At 34.8% G+C, this 20,478-nt stretch overlaps 2 protein-coding genes across 5 annotated transcripts in view; both read right to left on the bottom strand.

The window, feature by feature from the left end:
- The window catches only part of LOC147070706 (uncharacterized), a 35,559-nt gene extending 35,265 nt beyond the window's left edge, over window positions 1-294 (bottom strand). Inside the window, exon 1 of the mRNA XM_085948858.1 lies at window positions 196-294. The gene's annotated coding sequence lies outside the window, so the exon portion shown is untranslated. The remainder of the gene's footprint in view (window positions 1-195) is intronic.
- A 16,469-nt stretch (window positions 295-16,763) lies between these two features.
- LOC147070707 (interference hedgehog-like) overlaps window positions 16,764-20,478 on the bottom strand; it is a 127,835-nt gene continuing 124,120 nt past the window's right edge. For 3 of the 4 annotated variants that reach the window (XM_085948896.1, XM_085948895.1, XM_085948894.1), the window contains exon 16: window positions 16,764-19,522. In XM_085948896.1, coding sequence (XP_085805022.1) covers window positions 19,322-19,522 — 201 coding nt within the window. In that variant the 3' untranslated portion in view covers window positions 16,764-19,321. The remainder of the gene's footprint in view (window positions 19,523-20,478) is intronic. The other variant, XM_085948897.1, reaches the window with a different exon arrangement.

Consider the following 20,478-nt stretch of genomic DNA (forward strand, 5'->3'; position numbering starts at 1 on the left):
CAACAAAAAAAATAATCACATAAAAAGGAAATCTGTATATATCCAGTGAAATTATTTAAATTTACGGAAGTTATACAATGTATGCATTGAAGGCAAACGGAACTAAAACTGCGTCACTAAATACACAATGTTGTTGGCGTTTTTCGCCTGTCACAAAATTACAAACAACTCACGTCGAAAGTGAAAGCGCCTTACCTCGAGTCGCGTGCGGATGTGTTATGGAACGTGAGGAATGTCTTGAGGCCGAAGACTTGGTTTTTAGCACTCGCAATCCGCGGAGGACCAGACTGTACTGTCGAATGTTGACCGGCTGCGCCTCTATCATGTCGAGGTTTCCACCTCCATCACTGTTGACGTGACCACCACCCTTCGAGTTAGACCACATGAGGTACTATTATAGTGCGTTGCATTGCACCTGATTGCGGGTCACTAGTATTCGATACACAAGCCGGTAATTTGGACCAGAGGCTCTCAAGTCTATTACAAGCTTAGACTATAGATACATCATTACAAGAGATTTATTTAAGAAAACAAAACATTGTGGACATAACATATCTAAATTCATCAGAATTACATTATAACAAATATTACCCTCACAAGAGAGAAGAAAAGAATACAGTTGAGCTCGGTTATTACGATCACCGATATAGCGAGATCTCGAGAGTAACGAGGAAGCATTCGTTGACATTTTTAGTTTATGATTTTCTCCGTACATTTATTCACTTTTATAACGAGCTCCTTATCGGATATACCGAGCTAAAACATCGTCAAAAATTTTCTTAAAATTGTTAATGTGTAGATCTTAGACTATAGATAAACATTTCGACCATAAGCAATGAAATCCGACGGACAGCGTGCCGCCGGGTTCGGATTACGTTTATGACACTAGTTAAGTGTCTAAGTACCTACCTAATTGGTGATTTCGCCGACAAGATTGAAAAAGCATCCATGCATATGGTTGAAAAAAAAATCCAAGGTTTGTGAAGTAAGCAGGTACCTACCAGCGTTCATTGCAATAAACAACTTCTTTTGTAGTTTATGTATGCCATGCTTGTTTCGGGAAAAAATTCTAATTGTGTATTTTTGTTTGAATTGCGACTTTTTGTGTTATGTGACCGCTCATTTAAAAATACCTATTATCTGATATAACGAATAATGCTTATAACGAGCAAATTCAGTCGGTCCCATCTTCTTCGTAATAACCAAGTTCGACTGTATATAAAATAATAATAATAATAAAATATAAATAAAAACATACTAAGTACAATTTTTTTCAGTCAAACAAAATATTTTTTTTAATACAAAATGCATAGCACGTTACCGAAAATATCTACTTGTTTGGGGAGCGCATTGACTAGTCTTGCACCCCTCGCAAATGGTGCCTGACAGGCTTGACACGAGGAAACGGTTCTGATCCGGAATAAATCATGGCTGCGACCACGTAGGTAATTGACAGGCGCATGTAAATTCAAATTCATTAGGACACCAGGATTGGAAACCATCCCTCGCGATAACAGGCAAAAGTGCTACAAGAGCAGAAGAGACCTACGAGATTCAAGAGAGTAAAAAGTAAGCATGCCTTGTAGAAAGGCAGTCGGAAATAATCTTTTCACAAATATAGGTAAGTACTTACTTACTTCCATATAAAGAAGCCATTTGATGAGCATGTTTAACTACTGTATTTGGCAGTGGCGAAGACTACATACTAGGCGATTATTTGAAGCCTGCCTTCATAGGATTTTTTTTTAAATTGCATATTGACTCATTTATATAATCACTTGACTATAATATATTCTATAAAATAATTTATTTTGCCAACGAGAGATGCCGTATGTGTACGCGGGACACACTTTATGAACCCCTGCACTAGAGCAAGCCTTTTCGGTAGTTTCAGTTTGCGATTATCCCCCTCCCCTGAATGTTCTCAAACAGTGACGCACCCAGGGGGGGGCGAGGGGCCCTGGCACCCCAAACATGAAAATTATCAAAATGATTTTAAACATTGAAATTGAAAGCCAATAAACTATGGCTTAGACAAATAAAAACACTACAAAAAAATGATTTGTAATTCTCCAGCATCCTTTTTAGAAAAATTTCTTAGATTTTAATTTCTAACACAAAAATTTCGAAACACTAATGTCGGGTTTTTTTAGAAACCCAATCCTTAATGGAACTGTCAAAAAAATCTCGGTGTCCACCCGAATTACGGAGTGGTGTAGGTCATAGCTGGGGAGGCTAACATGGCTCTAGCCTGAGTGCCCGGGCTGTAGGGGGCCCGGCGTGTCAGGTTGACCAGATAAGTGAGATAAACACACATAATAAATTAGCTTTAATAGTTAAAAAAGTCGCTATTATACTTCATGGCCATGAACATTTTAAATTATATAATTGTGCAATATATTTTCTGTGATTATTATGTGTCGATACTTGACAGCTCCATTATTAAAGTAGATGTATTAAAAATCGCCAATAATTCACTGTATAAGTACCCTTAATTTGAACTAGTCAATAACACAATTTGATAAACGTTAATGTAGTGTTTCACACTACCTTCAATCTTAGCGGTAGGTAGGGGGCCCGTCAAATATCCTAGCCTGATGATCCGTTTCAGGATGTATGGGCCATGGTGTAGGTACACCGAGTGCAATAGACAAAAGACCGATAAACGAGAAATTAGCCTGTGTTGTGTTGAGTAGGTTTGTGTATAAGTTAAATGCACTAATACTTTTTTGTCCATTTTCAATGAATATTAATTTGGAACCTCAATATTAAAAAACCAAAAATCGATGATAAACATTCGGCGAAAAGAACGACTACACCCACTTCAGTCGGTGGTGGTCGGTCGACACAGATCAGTCAGCGGTGGTGTAAATCAAAAGAACATTTTTTTTCAGTGGAATTCGGCATATATATTGTAGCTCTCTAGACCAGTGCTCCGCAACCGGTGTGCCGTGAGACGATGCTAGGTGTGCCGCGGTACATTGCTCCCAAAAAAAACACAAATAATTTTAAGGCAAGGATCTCTACAAAATGTACCAAAGGACCTACCAGAACACCGTTGAAAACAAACAATTAATTTTGGATCCGTTTCAAAAACATTTAGCTTTGCTGCAAAAGAAATTTTATTTCATCATTACTTTCATACAATCAATACGACTGGATTCGAAACCCTTTTGCAAATAATGCTGAAAATTCTAGAGAAGCGCTTTCCCTATAAATTCGAGAGGAATTGGTTGAATTGAGAAACGACGGGACCCTAAAACTGAACTTCGCCGATGTTCCATTGGCTATTTTCAGGATTTCGGTTAATAAAGAATATCCTCGGATTTCCGACAAAGCTATCGCAGTTCAGCTCCCATTTTATACGACATATCTAGGTTTTTCAACTCAAGTTATAATTAAAAATAATAAGCAGTCTTGCTTGAACGGTTTTGATCGACGGCTTCGGGTTATTCTTTCAAATATCAAGTCAAAATATATAAAACTTTTACTTTCATTGAAAAAAGCTAAGTTTTCACATTAATTAATTATTGATAATACAAATACATGGCAATCTGTACATTTAGTTCTTCGTCATGTGTTATGTTGTTTGTATATTTAATTATTTATCAAATAAAAAAACATAAACTAATGTAATTATGGTGCATGCCCTCTACAAGGGGGAGCTGGCAGGGCTGTCTGGGGGCCCAGGCTCAGGGGAGGCCGGCGTGGCAGGTCAACCAGATAAGTGAGATAAAATAATAATAAGAAATTATAATTTTGCTCGAAAAGTAAAAAAAGTCGCCTGCGACACTATTTTCCTACGCTAGTATTAATATTTTAAAACATGCGATTGTAAGACACAATTTATTATTATGTCAATACTCGACAAATAATAAAAATTGTTCTCAACCCGACAGCCCTAACCTAACCATAATTCAAGTGCAATTAATAAATACAAAAAATCGCTAAACATACAATCAATACCAATATTTTTCCTTGAACACCATTTGAAAAACGCTATTTTAGAGTATCACTCTGTCTTTAACCTTAGCGATAGGTAGGGGGCCTGCCGAATATCTTGGCCTGGGGTCCCTCTTGAGGATGTGGGGTCCATGTTTTGGTGTATAAATTGTTTTACGTGTGGTGTGCCGTGGAATTCTCGGAAGACCTTTGGTGTGCCGTGGGTGAGAAAAGGTTGCGGAGCACTGCTCTAGACCAAGTGGGTAGCACAGCAGATAATATTTGAGTAATGTTTTAGCATACTAGGCGCACATGTCCAGCATGGTCGCTGTCAGTCACTTCCAAACCGCCAGTCGTTGATGACACGCTCAACGGTTACCGCCGTTATGCCTCCAATTTAATAAAAACTAGGAGAAACTGTACAAATATACCGCCGTGTATTGTAAAAATATGTAAAAATAATTATATAAAGAAGAAAAAGAGCATATGGGACTAATTTACTTTCTCCTCCTAGCCCCCCCCCCCCCTCAATATTAAATTCTGAGTGCGCCACTGTTCTCAAATATTACGAATATTGAATACGCGTCGTATTTACGTGACAAACTTTACGCATATTAGTGCAGATTTGAAAATAAAATATATCCACAATAAGAAGAAAACGCATTTTCTATTATTCTTGTGTTTCTTGGTTACGCCAGTGAATTTTTTATCCATCTCTGAATAACGCGGAAACGATAAAGTACATAATCAAAGAAATTTTATTATATTTTAATGTGTGTGTTAATTTCTGTACATTGAAGTTAATCCCTTCAAACCAAAACCCGCCCCGCACAACACTCGGTCTTAATCGAGCGTATCACGGGACCCTACAGTGGCGATGTGAAGCATCTATTTCAATTTTGCCTGGGAATGCCCTGGGAGAAAATACCCAAGACTGAGGTTGCTACGCTCAAAGTGAGCTCTGACTGAGTTTAAAGAATTCACTCTAATGCATGGGTGGCCAACCCACGTCGGCCCACTAGGTGTCAACTTCTCCGTAGACGTGAATTTATTACCGGGAAATTTACAAATGGAATATTGTGAAATATGTTGCGACGAACTCACTCGATATCGATATAGCACTTAGTTCTAACACACAAAATCAAACTTCCCACTAAAATTTATTATTTTTATATTATTTTGTTTATTTTTTATTATTTAAAAAATGTCTAAATCTAATAAATTTGTTTGATTCTCGTTTTTGTTTTATTTTATTAATATATATACCTACTTAATATATATATATTTCTTTTTTGTTTTGTATAATAAAATAAATCAGTTGTGCGGCCCGGTAGGAAATCTCATTTTTAGAATCTGGCCCGGCTGCTGAAAAGGTTGGCCACCCATGTTCTAATGCAAGGCGCCAGGAAGAGAATAGCACATGGAAATTACGAAAAAGAAAATGAATTTAAGATATGTAACGAAGAAAACGAAGCTAATCATACGGACGGCAAAGTTTGACAAGCACTAGACTATTATAGACACAGCCTTAGGCTAGTGATTGCCTTACATGTCGTGTAATGGCACAGGTTCGGCCGTCAAAGTACTGCACGGTCACTCGCCTCGGTCCTCGGCAGTCTCGACGTCATTTCACATTGCACAAGGGGGGCTTACAATAATTACGCTGCACGACAAAGATTGACAGTGTTGCCAATTAATAATACATTACGGATGCTAATCTAAACTTATTATTATGTTTACGTGCCAACAGTAGCGGTTTTGGTAACGTAGAGCAGTGCTTCTCAAACTTTTTCATACCATGGCCCCCGAAATCAGAAAAAAAGTCCAAGGCTCCCCTCCCCAAAAAATTTAGTTTTTAGTGACCAACAGTAGGTACTTTATTTAACATTAATTGTTATTATAGGTACATTTTTATTAAAAATAATAGAACATTATTCATTTACTTGCTTGTAAACCAAAAATTAAAAAAAAATTAACTTCAAATTTATTACAGCTACAGCCTATAAAACAATTTAATGAGAGGGGTGTGATTGCATATTTTTACATAATAAATCAATATCCAGTACATGTTTGAAATGATAATTCGCAGGGTTTACTCCAAAGTCTTCTTTGAAAGACACGGCCTGTGTTTATTTTTTATTACCAGTAAAAATTAACTAAAAATTCTAAATCTTATATATAAAAATTAATATTTGTTTGTTTGTTCATGTTTTATGCGCTGCCATACCGTTCATCCGATTGCGATAAAACTTTGTCAACTTATTGCTTGCACTTGCGCGAAGAGTAGGTATAGGCTATATCTTATATATAAATATGAATGAATGTCTGTCTGTGTCTGTCTGTCTGTCCCGTATGCGTTCCTGTACCATTCATCCGATTGCAATGAAATTTTGGTAAGTGGTTGTATGCACACCCGCGAAGGTTTCTGAATTAGAAAAATCATCACCTTCTTCTTCATTCTATTTTCTTTTATTCGTATGGTTCCTATACCATTCATACGATTGCGACGAAACTTTCGTCAGTTATTGTACGCACACCCGCAAAGGTTTCTAAATTAGAAAAACTATCTTCTTCTTCTTCATTATATCTTCTTTTATTCGTATGGTTCCTATACCATTCATCCGATTGCGATGAAACCTTCGTCAGTTGTTGTGGTAACACCCGCAAAGGTTTCTGAATTAGTACAACCATCTTCTTCTTCATTCTATCTTCTTTTATTCGTATGGTTCCTATACCATTTATCCGATTGCGATAAAACCTTCGTCAGTTGTTGTGGTAACACCCGTAAAGGTTTCTGATTTAGTGCATTCATCTTCTTCTTCATTCTATCTTCATTTATTCATATAGTACCTATACCATTCATTCGATTGCAATGAAACTTTCGTCAGTTGTTGTGCCAACACCCGCGAAGGTTTCTGAATTAGTAAAACCATCTTCTTCTTCGTCTTCATTATATCTTCTTTTATTTGTATGGTTCCTATACCATTCGTCCGATTACAATGAAATTTTGATCAAGTGTTGTGCTCACGCCCGCAAAGGTTTCTGAATTGGTACAACTATTATCTTCATCTTATTCTTCTATTCTATCTTCTTCTTTTCGTATGTGTTCTTATACCATTCATCCGATTGCGATGAAATTTTGATCAGTTGTTGTGCGCATGCCCGCAAAGGTTTCTGAATTAGAAAAACCATCTTGTTCTTCATTCTATCTTCATTTATTCATATAGTACCTATACCATTCATTCGATTGCCATGAAACTTTCGTCAGTTGTTGTGCCAACACCCGCGAAGGTTTCTGAATTAGTACAACCAACTTCTTATTCTTCATTTTTTTGGTATACGTTACTATTCCATTTATCCGATTGCAATGAAACTTTCGTCAGTTGTTGTGCCAATACCCGCGATGGTTTCTGAATTAGTACAACCATATTCTTCTTTTTAATCTGCGTTATATCTCCTTTTATTCGTATGATTCCTCATTCATCCGATTGCAATGAAACTTTCTTCAGTTGTTATGCCCACACCCGCGAAGGTTTCTGAATTAGTACAACCATCTTCTTCTTCGTCTTCATTATATCTTCTTTTATTTGTATGGTTCCTATACCATTCGTCCGATTACAATGAAATTTTGATCAAGCGTTGTGCTCACGGCCGCAAAGGTTTCTAAATTGGTACAACTATTATCTTCATCTTTTTCTTCTATTCTATCTTCTTCTTTTCGTATGTGTTCTTATACCATTCATCCGATTGCGATGAAATTTTGATCAGTTGTTGTGCGCATGCCCGCAAAGGTTTCTGAATTAGTATAACCATCTTCTTCTTCATTATATCTTCTTTTATTCGTATGGTTCCTATACCATTCATCCGATTAGGATAAAACCTTCGTCAGTTGTTATAGTAACACCCGCGAAGGCTTCTGAATTAGTACAACCATCTTCTTCTTCTATTCGTATGCGTTCATATTCCATTCATCCGATTGCAATAAAACTTTCGTCAGTAATTGTGCCAACACCCGCGAAAGTTTCTGAATTAGTACAACCATCTTATGCTTCTTCTATTCCATCTTCTTCTATTTGTATGCGTTTCTATACCATTCATCCGATTGCAATGAAAGTTTGATCAACTGTTGTTCTCACGCCCGCAAAGGTTTCTGAATTGGTACAACCATTTTCATCTTCTTTTTCTTCTATTCTATTCGTATGCGTTCTTATACCATTCATCCGATTGCGATGAAATTTTGATCAGTTGTTGTGCGCACGCCCGCAAAGGTTTCTGAATTAGTACAACCATCTTCTTCTCTTCTATTCGTATGCGTTCCTATACCATTCATCCGATTGCAATGACACTTTGGTGAGTTGTCGTGCGCACGCCCGCGAAGATTTCTGAATTAGAAAACAATCTTCTTTTTCTATTCGTATGCGTTCCTATACCATTAATCCGATGAAACTTTTGTCAGTTGTGCGCACACCTGCGAAGGTTTCTAAATTAGTATTAAATAATATACAAAGTTTCTTGTTTGTTTGTTCCATCCAATTTTGGATTTTTTACTACATGTTAATAACGTTTGCATATTTTGGATTCGTTTTATTTAGTGTTCTTTTGTTTGACCTTTACTCCTATTAGAATTATTTTCATATTGCCATATTGAATTATACAGATATTTTAATATTAAAAAGATAATTACTTTTTATTATTTTTTAAATATCTAAAATAAATGTATCCACGAAGCGACCCTGAGCGAAGCCGGGTACTTCAGCTTGTAATTTATAAATATTAGTAGATTATTTATCCATATCGGACAAAGTAAATTGTGATCATGTGAAAATTCAACCTCGAGATTTTTACTGACATGCATTTTCTTGTTGTAACAAGTAAATCCATGCACGTGTAAACAAAGTATAATACCCCATTTACATGTCCATGGATTTGCTGCTGACAGTATGTATTACCGCGGCAATAACAAAAAATGCACGTGCAAAATCGTGCAAATTGCATGCATGAATCAAAAAAGTTCAGAAGCTTCTAAATTTTCACGTGACAATTGGACCGTGCAATATCTACGCCTGCACAGTAGAACGATAGTAACGAACCTGCCGTTAAAAAAACCAACTACACCGTGCAGACTCATTCCGAGGTTAACCGATTTTCACGACCTGTCGAATAGTCAAACAATAACATCGCGTACCACTTACTTTTGAAGAATGAGACTGGCGAGATAGTCAGCACTTTTACTTGTAAACAGTTATTATCGCGATAGTTTAAAATACTCACTTTTTTTTTTTTTTTTTTACCATGTCCGATCCTAATAGGATCATATGGACCTCCACAGAGTAGAGGTTTGTATTAACAGATTTTGTTTTTTACGATAAATGGATGTCAGCCATTTGCTCAACCTATTAGGTCCATACCCTGACTCACACACAAACTGAAAAACAATGTGTACTTGCCAGACCCAGGATTCGAACCAGAGACCCACAGCGTGATAGTCCAACGCTTATGCCGCGCGGCCACCGTGGGTGTTGGTGGAAGGTAATCCATGCAAATGTACAGGCGCTATAAGAATGTCTTCATGAATGCAGCGAAAAAGTTAAACCTCTGATTTAGCTTCACCGAATGAGCGATAAGTTTTTGTTGTATTGAAGGATGAAGCGACCACGGTGGCCGCGCGGCTTAAGCGTTGGACAATCACACAGTGGGTCCCAGGTTCGAATTCTGGGTCTGGCAAGTACACATATTGTTTTTTAATTTGTGTATGAGTCAGGGTATGGACCTAATAGGTTGAGCAAGTGGCTGACATCCATTTCTCGTAAAAAAAAAAAAACAAAATCTGTTAATACAAACCTCTACTCTGTGGAGGCCCATATGATACTATTAGGATCGGACATGGTCGGAAGGATGAAGGGTGGATCGGAAGTGACTAGAATATATAGGGGTGTGTGGATTTATAGAAACAACTCTTTTATAAATTTGTATTTTATTTTTTTTTCACATTTCACCTTCGGACGAAACTTACAAAAAAATACAATAATAAAATTTCTACAAAAGTTAGTCTTTTAAATAATTAATTATAATTTTATTTTTGAACACAGCCTAAACATTTTTTCTTAATTAAACACATTGTAGTAATATTAATATTTTTTTGCCATTCATAAAATATAAATTCATCATTCATAAACGTCTCCATACATACAACTACTAATACAGTTGAAATTCAACTATATTACATGCACTTTCGTAATTGCCTATATGTGTTATTTATTGAACTGTACCTAATTGCATGGTACTATTCAAAATCGGCTGGTAATACTTGAACATACGATACAGTGAGTAAATGTATCACTCAAAAAGGGAATTAAGTCAAAGTCTACAGGCCCAATGCATAGATGATAATTTAGCTAAACAACTACTAACATACGAGGGTGGGTCAATAAGTCCTTAGAAAAGCCGACAGGTGGCGCGACTAGTACTGCAAGCGGTTTGTTTTCATGCAGCGGCACTACCGATTCAGTATGCTGCGAAGTTTCAATCAGATTGGTCGGGTTGTTGTGTGTTTCTCTTACATTTAAAAAAAAAATTTGCTTGTGGAAAATGGAAAAATGGAAAATGGAGAAAATTGAGTTTAGAGTTGTTATTAAACATTTTAATATAAAAGGGTTAACAGCAAAGGAAATAAAAAATCAGTTGGATTTAGTTCACGGCATATCTGCTCCTTCACTTGCAACTATTTATAACTGGTTAAATGAATTTAAACGTGGTCATACATCAACAAAGGATGAACCACTCTCAGGACGTCCTGTAGAGGTGACTACACCAGAAATGATCAATAAAATCCACGATATGGTGTTAAGTGACCGAAGATTAAAGTTGAGTGAGATAATTGAGGTTACAGGGATCTCAAAAGGTAGCGTCATTTCTATTTTACATGACAAATTGGGCATGAAAAATATTTTTGCAAGATGGGTGCCGCGTTTGCTCACAGTCGACAATAAACGCAGTAGGGTGGTGGCCTCTAAAGCCCTGTTGTCGCTCATGCAACGCAATCCGGATGAATTTTTTCTTCGCTTTGTGACTGTAGATGAAACATGGATACACCACTATACTCCCGAGACGAAAGAACAGTCAAAGCAGTGGATTGCGAAGGCAAACCATGTCCAAAGAAGGCGAAAACCGTAAAATCAGCTGGCAAGGTTATGGCTACTGTATTTTGGGATGCACGTGAAATTATTTTCGTTGACTATTTGGAAAAAGGAAAAACAATAACAGGGGATTATTATGCATCTTTATTGGACCAGCTAAAAAACAAAATTGAAGAAAAACGGCCTCATTTAAACAGGAAAAAAATCCTCTTTCATCAGGACAATGCCCGTGTTCACACATGTTTACGATCAATGGCTAAAATTGAAGAATTGAAGTTCGAATTGGTCGACCACCCACCGTATTCGCCAGATTTAGCCCCCAGTGACTTTTTCCTTTTCCCAAACTTAAAAAAATGGCTAAGTGGACAACGTTTTTTTTCAAATGAAGAAGTCATCGATCGGACAAATGCTTATTTTGAGGACCTTCCGAAAACTTATTTTTCTGACGGTTTAAAAAAAATTGAGAAACGTCTAACCAAGTGTATTGAGCTCCAAGGAAATTATGTTGAGAAATAAAAAAAAAATACAAAAATAAAACCTGTTTTAATGCTTTTTTCTAAGGAATTATTGACCCACCCTCGTATTATCAAATCACTTTAGTTGTTAAAGTTATTGTCATTTTTACAATTACAATATTCCGTAAATTATTAAAATATTTTTTTAATTTTCATATGAGCATGTCATTGATATACTACTGGATGAATCATATGCTTCTTAAAATGACGCCCGATTTTCAGCGAGTCGGCCTTTGTTAAAACTTACTGAGTAAGCCCGGTCTAGCTTGCATCTTACTCTAACTAATAGTCAACGCATGACGACTTGCTCTGTCTGTTTTGCATTGCAGCACCCTTAGGTTCACTATTCCAAGAACGCAAATTTAGTTTTACAGCCAGGGCAATATGGGTGAAATTCGGGAATCTATGTTAACGGTCTTAACGCATTATACCTACAAGGAAATATTATAAGACGATATTCGTTAGATCTTATGTGGTACATTTTTAAAATGACACTTGTATGGGAACTGCTCATCTAGTAGTATATCAATGGAGCATGTATTACTGATTTTTGGTAAACCAGTTTACTGGTAAATGTAGATAGACTTTATTACCGCATATTAAGGTAGTTATAACATCATCATGTAATTATATTGACAGTGAAAGACGTGAGTTTAGATCTTACTCGGTCCAACTTTTATTTAGGATTCATCTAATAGATATGTTTTTGAGGTTTTTCAAAATTATTTTTTTAATATATGAATGCCATAAACGCGTAACTATAATGGAACAACATAACTTTACATTACATAAAGTAAATTTAATTATTATTACCGTTAAAAGTCTATTACATCGTTTTCTGTCGCTCGATGTCATATTTAGTCAAAACCATTGAACTTCAAGCTCATGTGTTATGTTTTTAACCCACTTATATATCGTCGCCGTAGATGTCAAGGAAGCCAAGCCACAAATTTGGCGAAAATGAGTAAAGTACACAAAAACATTTTAAAATCATCAAAGATGGCAGTGGTCAATGGATTTAAGCCACAAAACTCTTTTGACTACATTTTTTACATTTAGTTATTTGTATAAAATAATAAAAAGATCACACCACAAAGTATATTCTATGTTGAAAGTTTCACCGTTATAGGTATCTTTAAAAACAAAAAAGTTCAATAAAAAAATGTTACTTTTTTTGTCACACAAAATCTTTGAGTGCCTGTTTCTCAATATTATGATTTTGTGGACTGGCTCCCTTGACATCTACAGCGACGATATTACTATGCATTTGGCCATAAGAAATTTTAGCTTGAGGGAGGGGGTGTATAAGATACTAGAGACATCTAGTGACAGCACTACGAGACATACAATTAAATATTATTTACATACTGAAAAATTACATTAATTTAAAAAAAAAAAGCCATTGCTCCTTTTATGATAAAATTTAGTTATTTTTTTATGATCATTTATATCAATGGATGCATAGCAACCTTTTCAAAATTAATTGTATTATTAATGTATTTAATTCATTACAAAAACATTAAATATTTCCAGTAGAAACTAAAAAATATGTTTTATTTATATTGACTTTGTAGTACATATTGTGATGATATTTTCAAGTCAATTTTGGGATGGTTTTATAAACAATATTATTGAAGTTTCAAGTTTATGTAGTACCTAATTTCATTTGAAATTGTCCGGTATAATTAATAATACCCCATCTGCAATAAAGAACAGATTAATAAATAGAATTCAGATGGACTATAAGTACCCCATACACTACATTTTGATGCAGGGTGTTGAATGTGTAAGTGTCCTATGAAAATGAAACACACATTATAGATGTGTTGCAACCTTAAAATACAGAAATATTAAATGAGCGTCAGAGCATAAGCCGAGAGCAGTTGTCAGAACGAAGGACAAGCTTAGAATGACGTATTCTTGTGTTTGACATGTTTTAAACTTATCCCATATTCTTACACTTGAGATCGGTTGCCTGTTACACACCTGTTGGGTATTGTTCCCATTAATTCTAATATGTATGCTGTGTCAAAGGTAAATTTAACTGCAAGTCTCATTATTCTGTCACTATATGTCTCCGATAACCCCCTCGAACCACACGTAAAGATTCTATTGTATAATTATAATACTCATTGTTGAATTAATTACTTAACATCAACGGTTAATCCTTTCTATGCCGCAATTAGTTAATTGATAGTAATTAACATAAGAATTGGTGTAATTAGGGCGTCCAAAGACGCTTTGGGCACTTAACCGGTTAAATAAAATAGAAGAAAACCAACAACATTAGTAACTATGGTTACATATGTAATTAGTTTGTTAATCCAGCTCTAAAATATGTGGAATAAAATTGGCAATCATAAGTTTGATAAAACTCTCAAGAGGTTACAAGACAGGTTTTAAAAAGTCTAATTATAATTATTTTATTACCTATCATGGTAGCCATTTTGACAGTCAAGTGTGAAATTTTTTATAAGACTAATTCTTTAAATTATCCTCTGTATTTTTGTGATTTATAAACAAAAAACTGGCAAGTAAATTGGCTTATTTTTTATTATTAGACTTATTAATTAATATACAATAAATTCGATTAGGAAACATCCATGTCTTGTCATAATAATGAAATTGTTGATTTTTTTTTTAATATGGCAACTCGTGATGCAGAATGAATATTATGCTAGAAATCAAGTTCTTTTTTCAAAAAAGAAACTTGAATATTAACAAAACTGCAATCAATTCATTTGATTAATTTTATTCTTATTATGTAGATGTATTATGGCAATATTATGAATTTAGTACATTTTGACCCAACACAAACACAATCAGCATCTTAACTGAGAACTCAGCTATTGCCCACAGTACGTAACACGGGTTCAACATAGTAACGTTGTGTGTGGCTGTGATTACCGGTTATGTCTGCGTGCGTTCAGCCATATTTAGTATTTTTCTATTATGCTTGACCATGTGAAAAATATTTTGCACTGATCACAATAAACTGATAATTTTTACCATGGCAACAAGTAATAAAAAACGATAAAAATTATGCATTGTATAAAAAATAACAATTATTGATTTGTTTGTTGCATAGTATAACAGAATAAAAATTACATTAAAAAAATATTATGTCAATGCATTTAAAATTACAACAGGAATTCGGACAGTCAATTTGTAATAATTTTAGTTTCACATTATAATGGGCTTTACGACGATTAAAGATAGTTGGAGATCTTCCGTTCTTGAGGAGTTATGTCCTGTCAAACTAATGGCAACCAATTAAGACCACAAGCAAATATATCATTCTAAACAATGTCATCTTGTAGAATGTGCAGACTTGCCTAATTAAATTGAGAGTGAAAAAGCGACATTGGACGTGGGTCCGCCTTGTAATAAAGATGACTTAACAGAGTTTTAAACTGGCCTAACCGTTCTTCAATATGACTGAATTCTAGCATTTCGGAAGGCCGCTAAATACAATTTACTGGCGAGCGACAAGGATTCTTCGCGCCGCTGCGTGTTGTGACTAAAATTTAGATTCACTCAAAATGTCAATATCGTGATTCTTTGCATGTCGACTGTAGAAAGGAAAAGGGGCGTAACTCTCAGTTGGTTCAAAATATGTTTTATTGCATAATAATGTATATGACTAAATACACATTGTGTCCGAAGAATGTAAGCTGCAAATGCCGACTTATTATCTAAATTTAACGAGCAATTAAAAAAAAAGTAGGAAGTAACGTGGGAAAAACGACTTAACCATCATTTTTGTTGGTTTTTTTTAATTAAGTAACTCAATAATATCGGATTAATGATATAAAAACCAAATTATCATGCATTTTAAGGTTATGTCTATATTGTATTTTAACTTTGGCTGAAAACCATAACAAAAACTTGTTATGTAAAATTTGTTTTGTGTGAATTACGCCCTTTTTCCTTTCCGCAGTCGATGTGGTCTTTAATTATTGTTAAATTGAATTTTAATCTTTTCTAACTACAAAAAAATCAAAATTTCAGTTGGTTTATGATGACGACGACGACGACGGTTTATGATAACGTTTATGATGATGTAGATTATTTTAAATTGTTTCATTTTTCATTCATATTTATAATTTGATTCATACTTATTTTATATTACATTTTGTTATAATTATTAAGTACATTCATTGGTTATAAAAAGAGCAAGTAAAATTAACATTTCAATAACTGAGTCGATTTGTTTTTACCGAGCAAGTCGATTCATATTATGCAATACAAAACACTTCAGTCGTTTTACAATTCATCAGTCCTAAGTCAACTAAATTTCCTACTAGTGTACAATCGTGCTTAGTGAACTAATCATAATTATTATTTTTAGAGGACGGAAAACAATATTCGAGCTCCACTTAAACATCATTGGCAATCGTAATTTTTTTGACAAAGTAAATTCATCATAGACAATACACTATAGACAAGGTTGAAATATATTATGATACAATTATGTACGCATGCACGGATTCACTGGCACCAATATGTAGGGTGTAAATTAAACTATCATGATAATACAGTAGAACCTCGTTAATACGAATTCCATGGGACCAAAAATCGAAAAAAAATTACGAATTATGGAATTAAATTTTTTGGATTTTCATTAATTTCGTTTCGGATCATAGATGTGCCTACCAAATTTCCGATACAATTGTTTCAAATTAAAATCTATGTAAATACCATGTGTCATTAATCCATAAATTGAAGTTACCAAGTACCTACTTAGCAATGACATTAATATGGACGAAGTATCTGGGGAAAAAAATGACACTCACTTTTTTGTCGGGTCTGCCGAATGGCATAATCTGTTCTAACGCCATTACAATAAAGGTGATATTGCTATAAATTCCCAATGCTTTTTGTCGGGTCTGCCGAATGGTTCGGTTCGAACGGGTTCGCTCAAATGAACATTGACACTAGAAACACTATTCTAACGCTATTACAATAAAGGTGATATTGCTATAAATTCCCGATGCGTGATATCGCATAATGGAAATTGCGCGACGTCTACCAATCCTTGTGCGAATGTTGCTATGGGCGAATTTACTTGCTAGCTACTGTATTGAGTGCGTTGTCCATTAATAATGTCATTGCTACTTAGCTAGAATTATAGAAAAATACGAAATATTTTTTATTTTTCCAATTATTTGTCAACACAATTGTTTGGCATTGGTTCTCAGTAAAACTATATGATCAATAATTAAATACCTACAGCCCTGAAACATGTGAGTTATTGTTTTTCCTTTGAGTGGAGTGCAGTTGTGCCTCTAAAGTCTGTCACAATTTTCAATGACTGGCTCATGAAATAGTGTACTTTATTACGATTTATTGAATATTTTTATATGCCAGGACTCTGAAATCATTCCGAATTACGAAATTCGAATTAAAGGTATGGTTTTATATGAAAATAATGTTCAAGGGACTTTTTTTTTACAAAAATTTCGAATTACAGCGAATTTCGAATTATCAGTGTTCTTATTAACGAGGTTTTACTGTAACTGTTTACATGTAAAAGTGCTGACTGTTCTGCCAATCTCATTCTTCAAACGTAAGCGAGACGTGTCATTGTGATCGTAAGGTGCTATCTGATTAGTATACGTCAAAATGTTCTGTGCAGTGTAGTTTGTGTTTATCCCAGCAGGTTCGCCAGATATCGCGTAAAAATTCAGAAGCTGCTGAAGTTTTTTGATCCATGCAAAGCAATCTTCCAACTTACGATAATAATATGTGTTAACTCGTGCATTTTATTGTTATGGCCGCGATAATACGTACTGTCAGCAGTAAATTCATGCACGTGTAAATGGGCTATTTATTTTATGAAACAAAAGTTACACACAATTCTTAATTCGAATTTATTTAGAAATTTTGGCTTCTTGAATTTTGAATTAACATGGTTATCTGTCATGATATATATTGTTGTAAAAAACTGAGAAACGTTTGATCAGAACTGCAAAATGGTAACTTTTCAGTAAATTTTAATGACACCACAACGTTAAGTTAAATTCTGGAATCGTAATAAAGTCAATTAAAACAAAATAGCCAAAAAGTTCCGACCTTTTACGTAGGTGTCGATATATTTTCTTAATGTCAGAAGTTGTTTGAAAACTTTTTTATCACAAGCTCTACAGAAAACTTCATTTAAAACCTTATTTAGGACATTAGAATTGTTAGTTTTTTGTCATAATTACTTTGTCAGAAATATTACAACCCACATTCATTACAATTCTTCAAAACTGTTCATATTCACATGAATACGATTTAGACCCAAGATCTACAGTATTGATTTATTTACACAACGCATACTTTAAAATAGTTGACAATCGCTCGCCGTTTCAAACACAGTTAATTAAATTCCGAACCGTATTCAATTAATTAAATAAAAATAATAATCTAATAGTAATATGCATTAGCACAGTAACGACATTTTATTAATAATTGTTTGTAAAATAAATAAAAGAGATAGTTTCCTTTTGAGATACACTAATTTGTAATATTATGTTATCGTCGATTTAATTTAGGCACTTTTGTCACAGAACTCACAGTCATTTATTATTAATTTATGAATACATCGTCACTTTTGGTCCATTACACTTTTAATAGTCCGTTCAATAAAACAAATCTTTATCCATCTTTTATATAAACGGTTATTGTATTATGTATTCTTATTACATATGCTTATAGCTGCCATTATAATATATCCGTGTTAATATTTTATAAATATTATTACAATCTTCCGAACAAAATTATTGTCATGCGTAACAAGACTTCATCCACTCCCCTCAGTCCTCTGGTGTTTTCATCATTCAGAGGTTCCTGCGCATCTATTCTATACACAAGACTGCTATCGGCAGCTATCGAGGGTAGCTTTTCATATTTTTGTATCGAAGTATTAGCACTTATTGTAACAATTACAATAAGTTAGTTGTAATTGTGACAATACGTGCTATGTTTTAACAGCACCTCTCTTGTGTGTGCTAAATTTTAGAGCGAGACAGACAGTTTTGACGGCTAAGTTTTTGTAAGAATTATAATACTTCGATACAAACATATGAAAAATTACCCTCGATAGCTGCGGATAGCAGTCTTGTGCATAGAATAGATGCGCTGGATCTTTAAACAATCCACAATCTCCGCATACCAATATTTATAAACAGAAAATCTGTTTAAATTCAACTCCCATTAAACTCTGCATCACTAATTTGCCCATAAACACAGTGAAGAAGTTTTTTTAAAAAAATCTTCAAGGCTTGTTCATTTTGCAGGTTTTCAACATGTAAGCAAGTATAGGCTTTACAAGTAACTCTTGTAAAGCGTGTTTGTAGTTTGGCAGGATAGACATTGGGACATAAAATGCCTTAATAGATCGAAGAAGCGATTGTTCACCAACAGTATCTATCTTGTTTATGCTCTCTGTGATTTCAATATGGCGATAGATTAAAATGTTGACTGAATCAGACTTGTACGCGACGATATCCAATTTAAGTTTGGTTTCTCGTGGCGTAGAGACTGGCATATACTTTGTTTTTGCCTCGTTTATCTATAGGCACACTCGTTTGGCTGAGGTTTCAATGCCGATTCTGACATGGCAATTAAAGAAATGCATCCTTGCAGTGCAATGGAGTGATAGAATGACGGGATTGTACTTTGACATGTCGCTCTGCTGAAAATATTCCACTTTTCATAATCACAGCGAATGTTTATTGTTGTTCAGACGTAGTTCTCTCTTACTGAGAGGCGTGGGGGCAGTGGGTTCTGCTTGAGAGGATTTTGCTTGCGGAACTGCTGCTGGCAGGAAAGAGGGTCGGCAGAGGTGCGCGGAGATGGGGTGGCGGACGGCGAGGGCGACGGAGATGAGCAGTTGTTGTTCTGCGCCGACATGTACGACAGTTCCATGTCTACATTCTCATCCTGCGGACAGAAATTAAGCAGTGTTAGAATTATTATTATGATTGCATAGTTACTAGACAGTAACATATGCTTTGTAATAAAACTAAATTTATTCTAACTGAGTTAGTTGAGGGCCCTTTTTTTCCAACAAAATCTTTTTTGTGTACAAAGGCCTTTACACATTTTAAAATAATTACACAAAGTACCTTTTTCTAATACTATTTTTGTAACCACTGCATATAGACTGGCAAAATCGTGTACGTCGAACTCAGTTATTACGATCACAGAAATAGCAAGATCTCGGATGTAATGAGGAAACATTTTAGGGCATTTTAGTTTATGATTTTCTCCATACATTTATTCACTTTTATAACGAGCTACTTCTCGGGTATACCGAGCAAAACTGTTAATGTGTCGATCGTTTAAAAACAACATTTTCGACCCTAAGCAATAAAATCCAACCGGGCAGTTAACTAGACCGATGCCGCCGGGATCGGATTAAGTTTATGACACTAATTAAGTGTCTAAGTACCCAATTGGTGTTTTCGCCGACAACATTGAAAAAGTATCCACGCATATGGTTGAAATTGCATTGTAAAAAATTTTAATTGTAAAGTCAGTAGGTACCTACTAGCGCCGGCGGCTCAGAACTTCATTACAATAATTACTTCTTTTGTAGTTTATGAGTGCAATGCTTGTTTCGGGGATTTTTACGATGGTTTTCAGATTTTTTATGTTCTAGAACAGCGATACTCAACTTGCGGCCCTTTAAGCTTTTATGTGCGGCCCGAAACACATCTATTATCAGGAATTTCGTATATCTTGAGATTCGTTTCGACTTTGACGCACAGATAGTGACACCCGAAGAGGATTGTCATTATGGTCCACATCAGATCTGGTATAAGAGTGTAGCTATTGTACACGATTAATTTAAAAAACAAGCATAATTTTTAAAATCTCAAAAATGTTTTGTAAAA

Source organism: Rhyacophila brunnea, unplaced genomic scaffold, assembly GCF_057557595.1.
Source record: "Rhyacophila brunnea isolate RB1 unplaced genomic scaffold, BYU_Rbru_1.0 scaffold_21, whole genome shotgun sequence".
NCBI classification, from domain to species: Eukaryota; Metazoa; Arthropoda; class Insecta; order Trichoptera; family Rhyacophilidae; genus Rhyacophila; species Rhyacophila brunnea.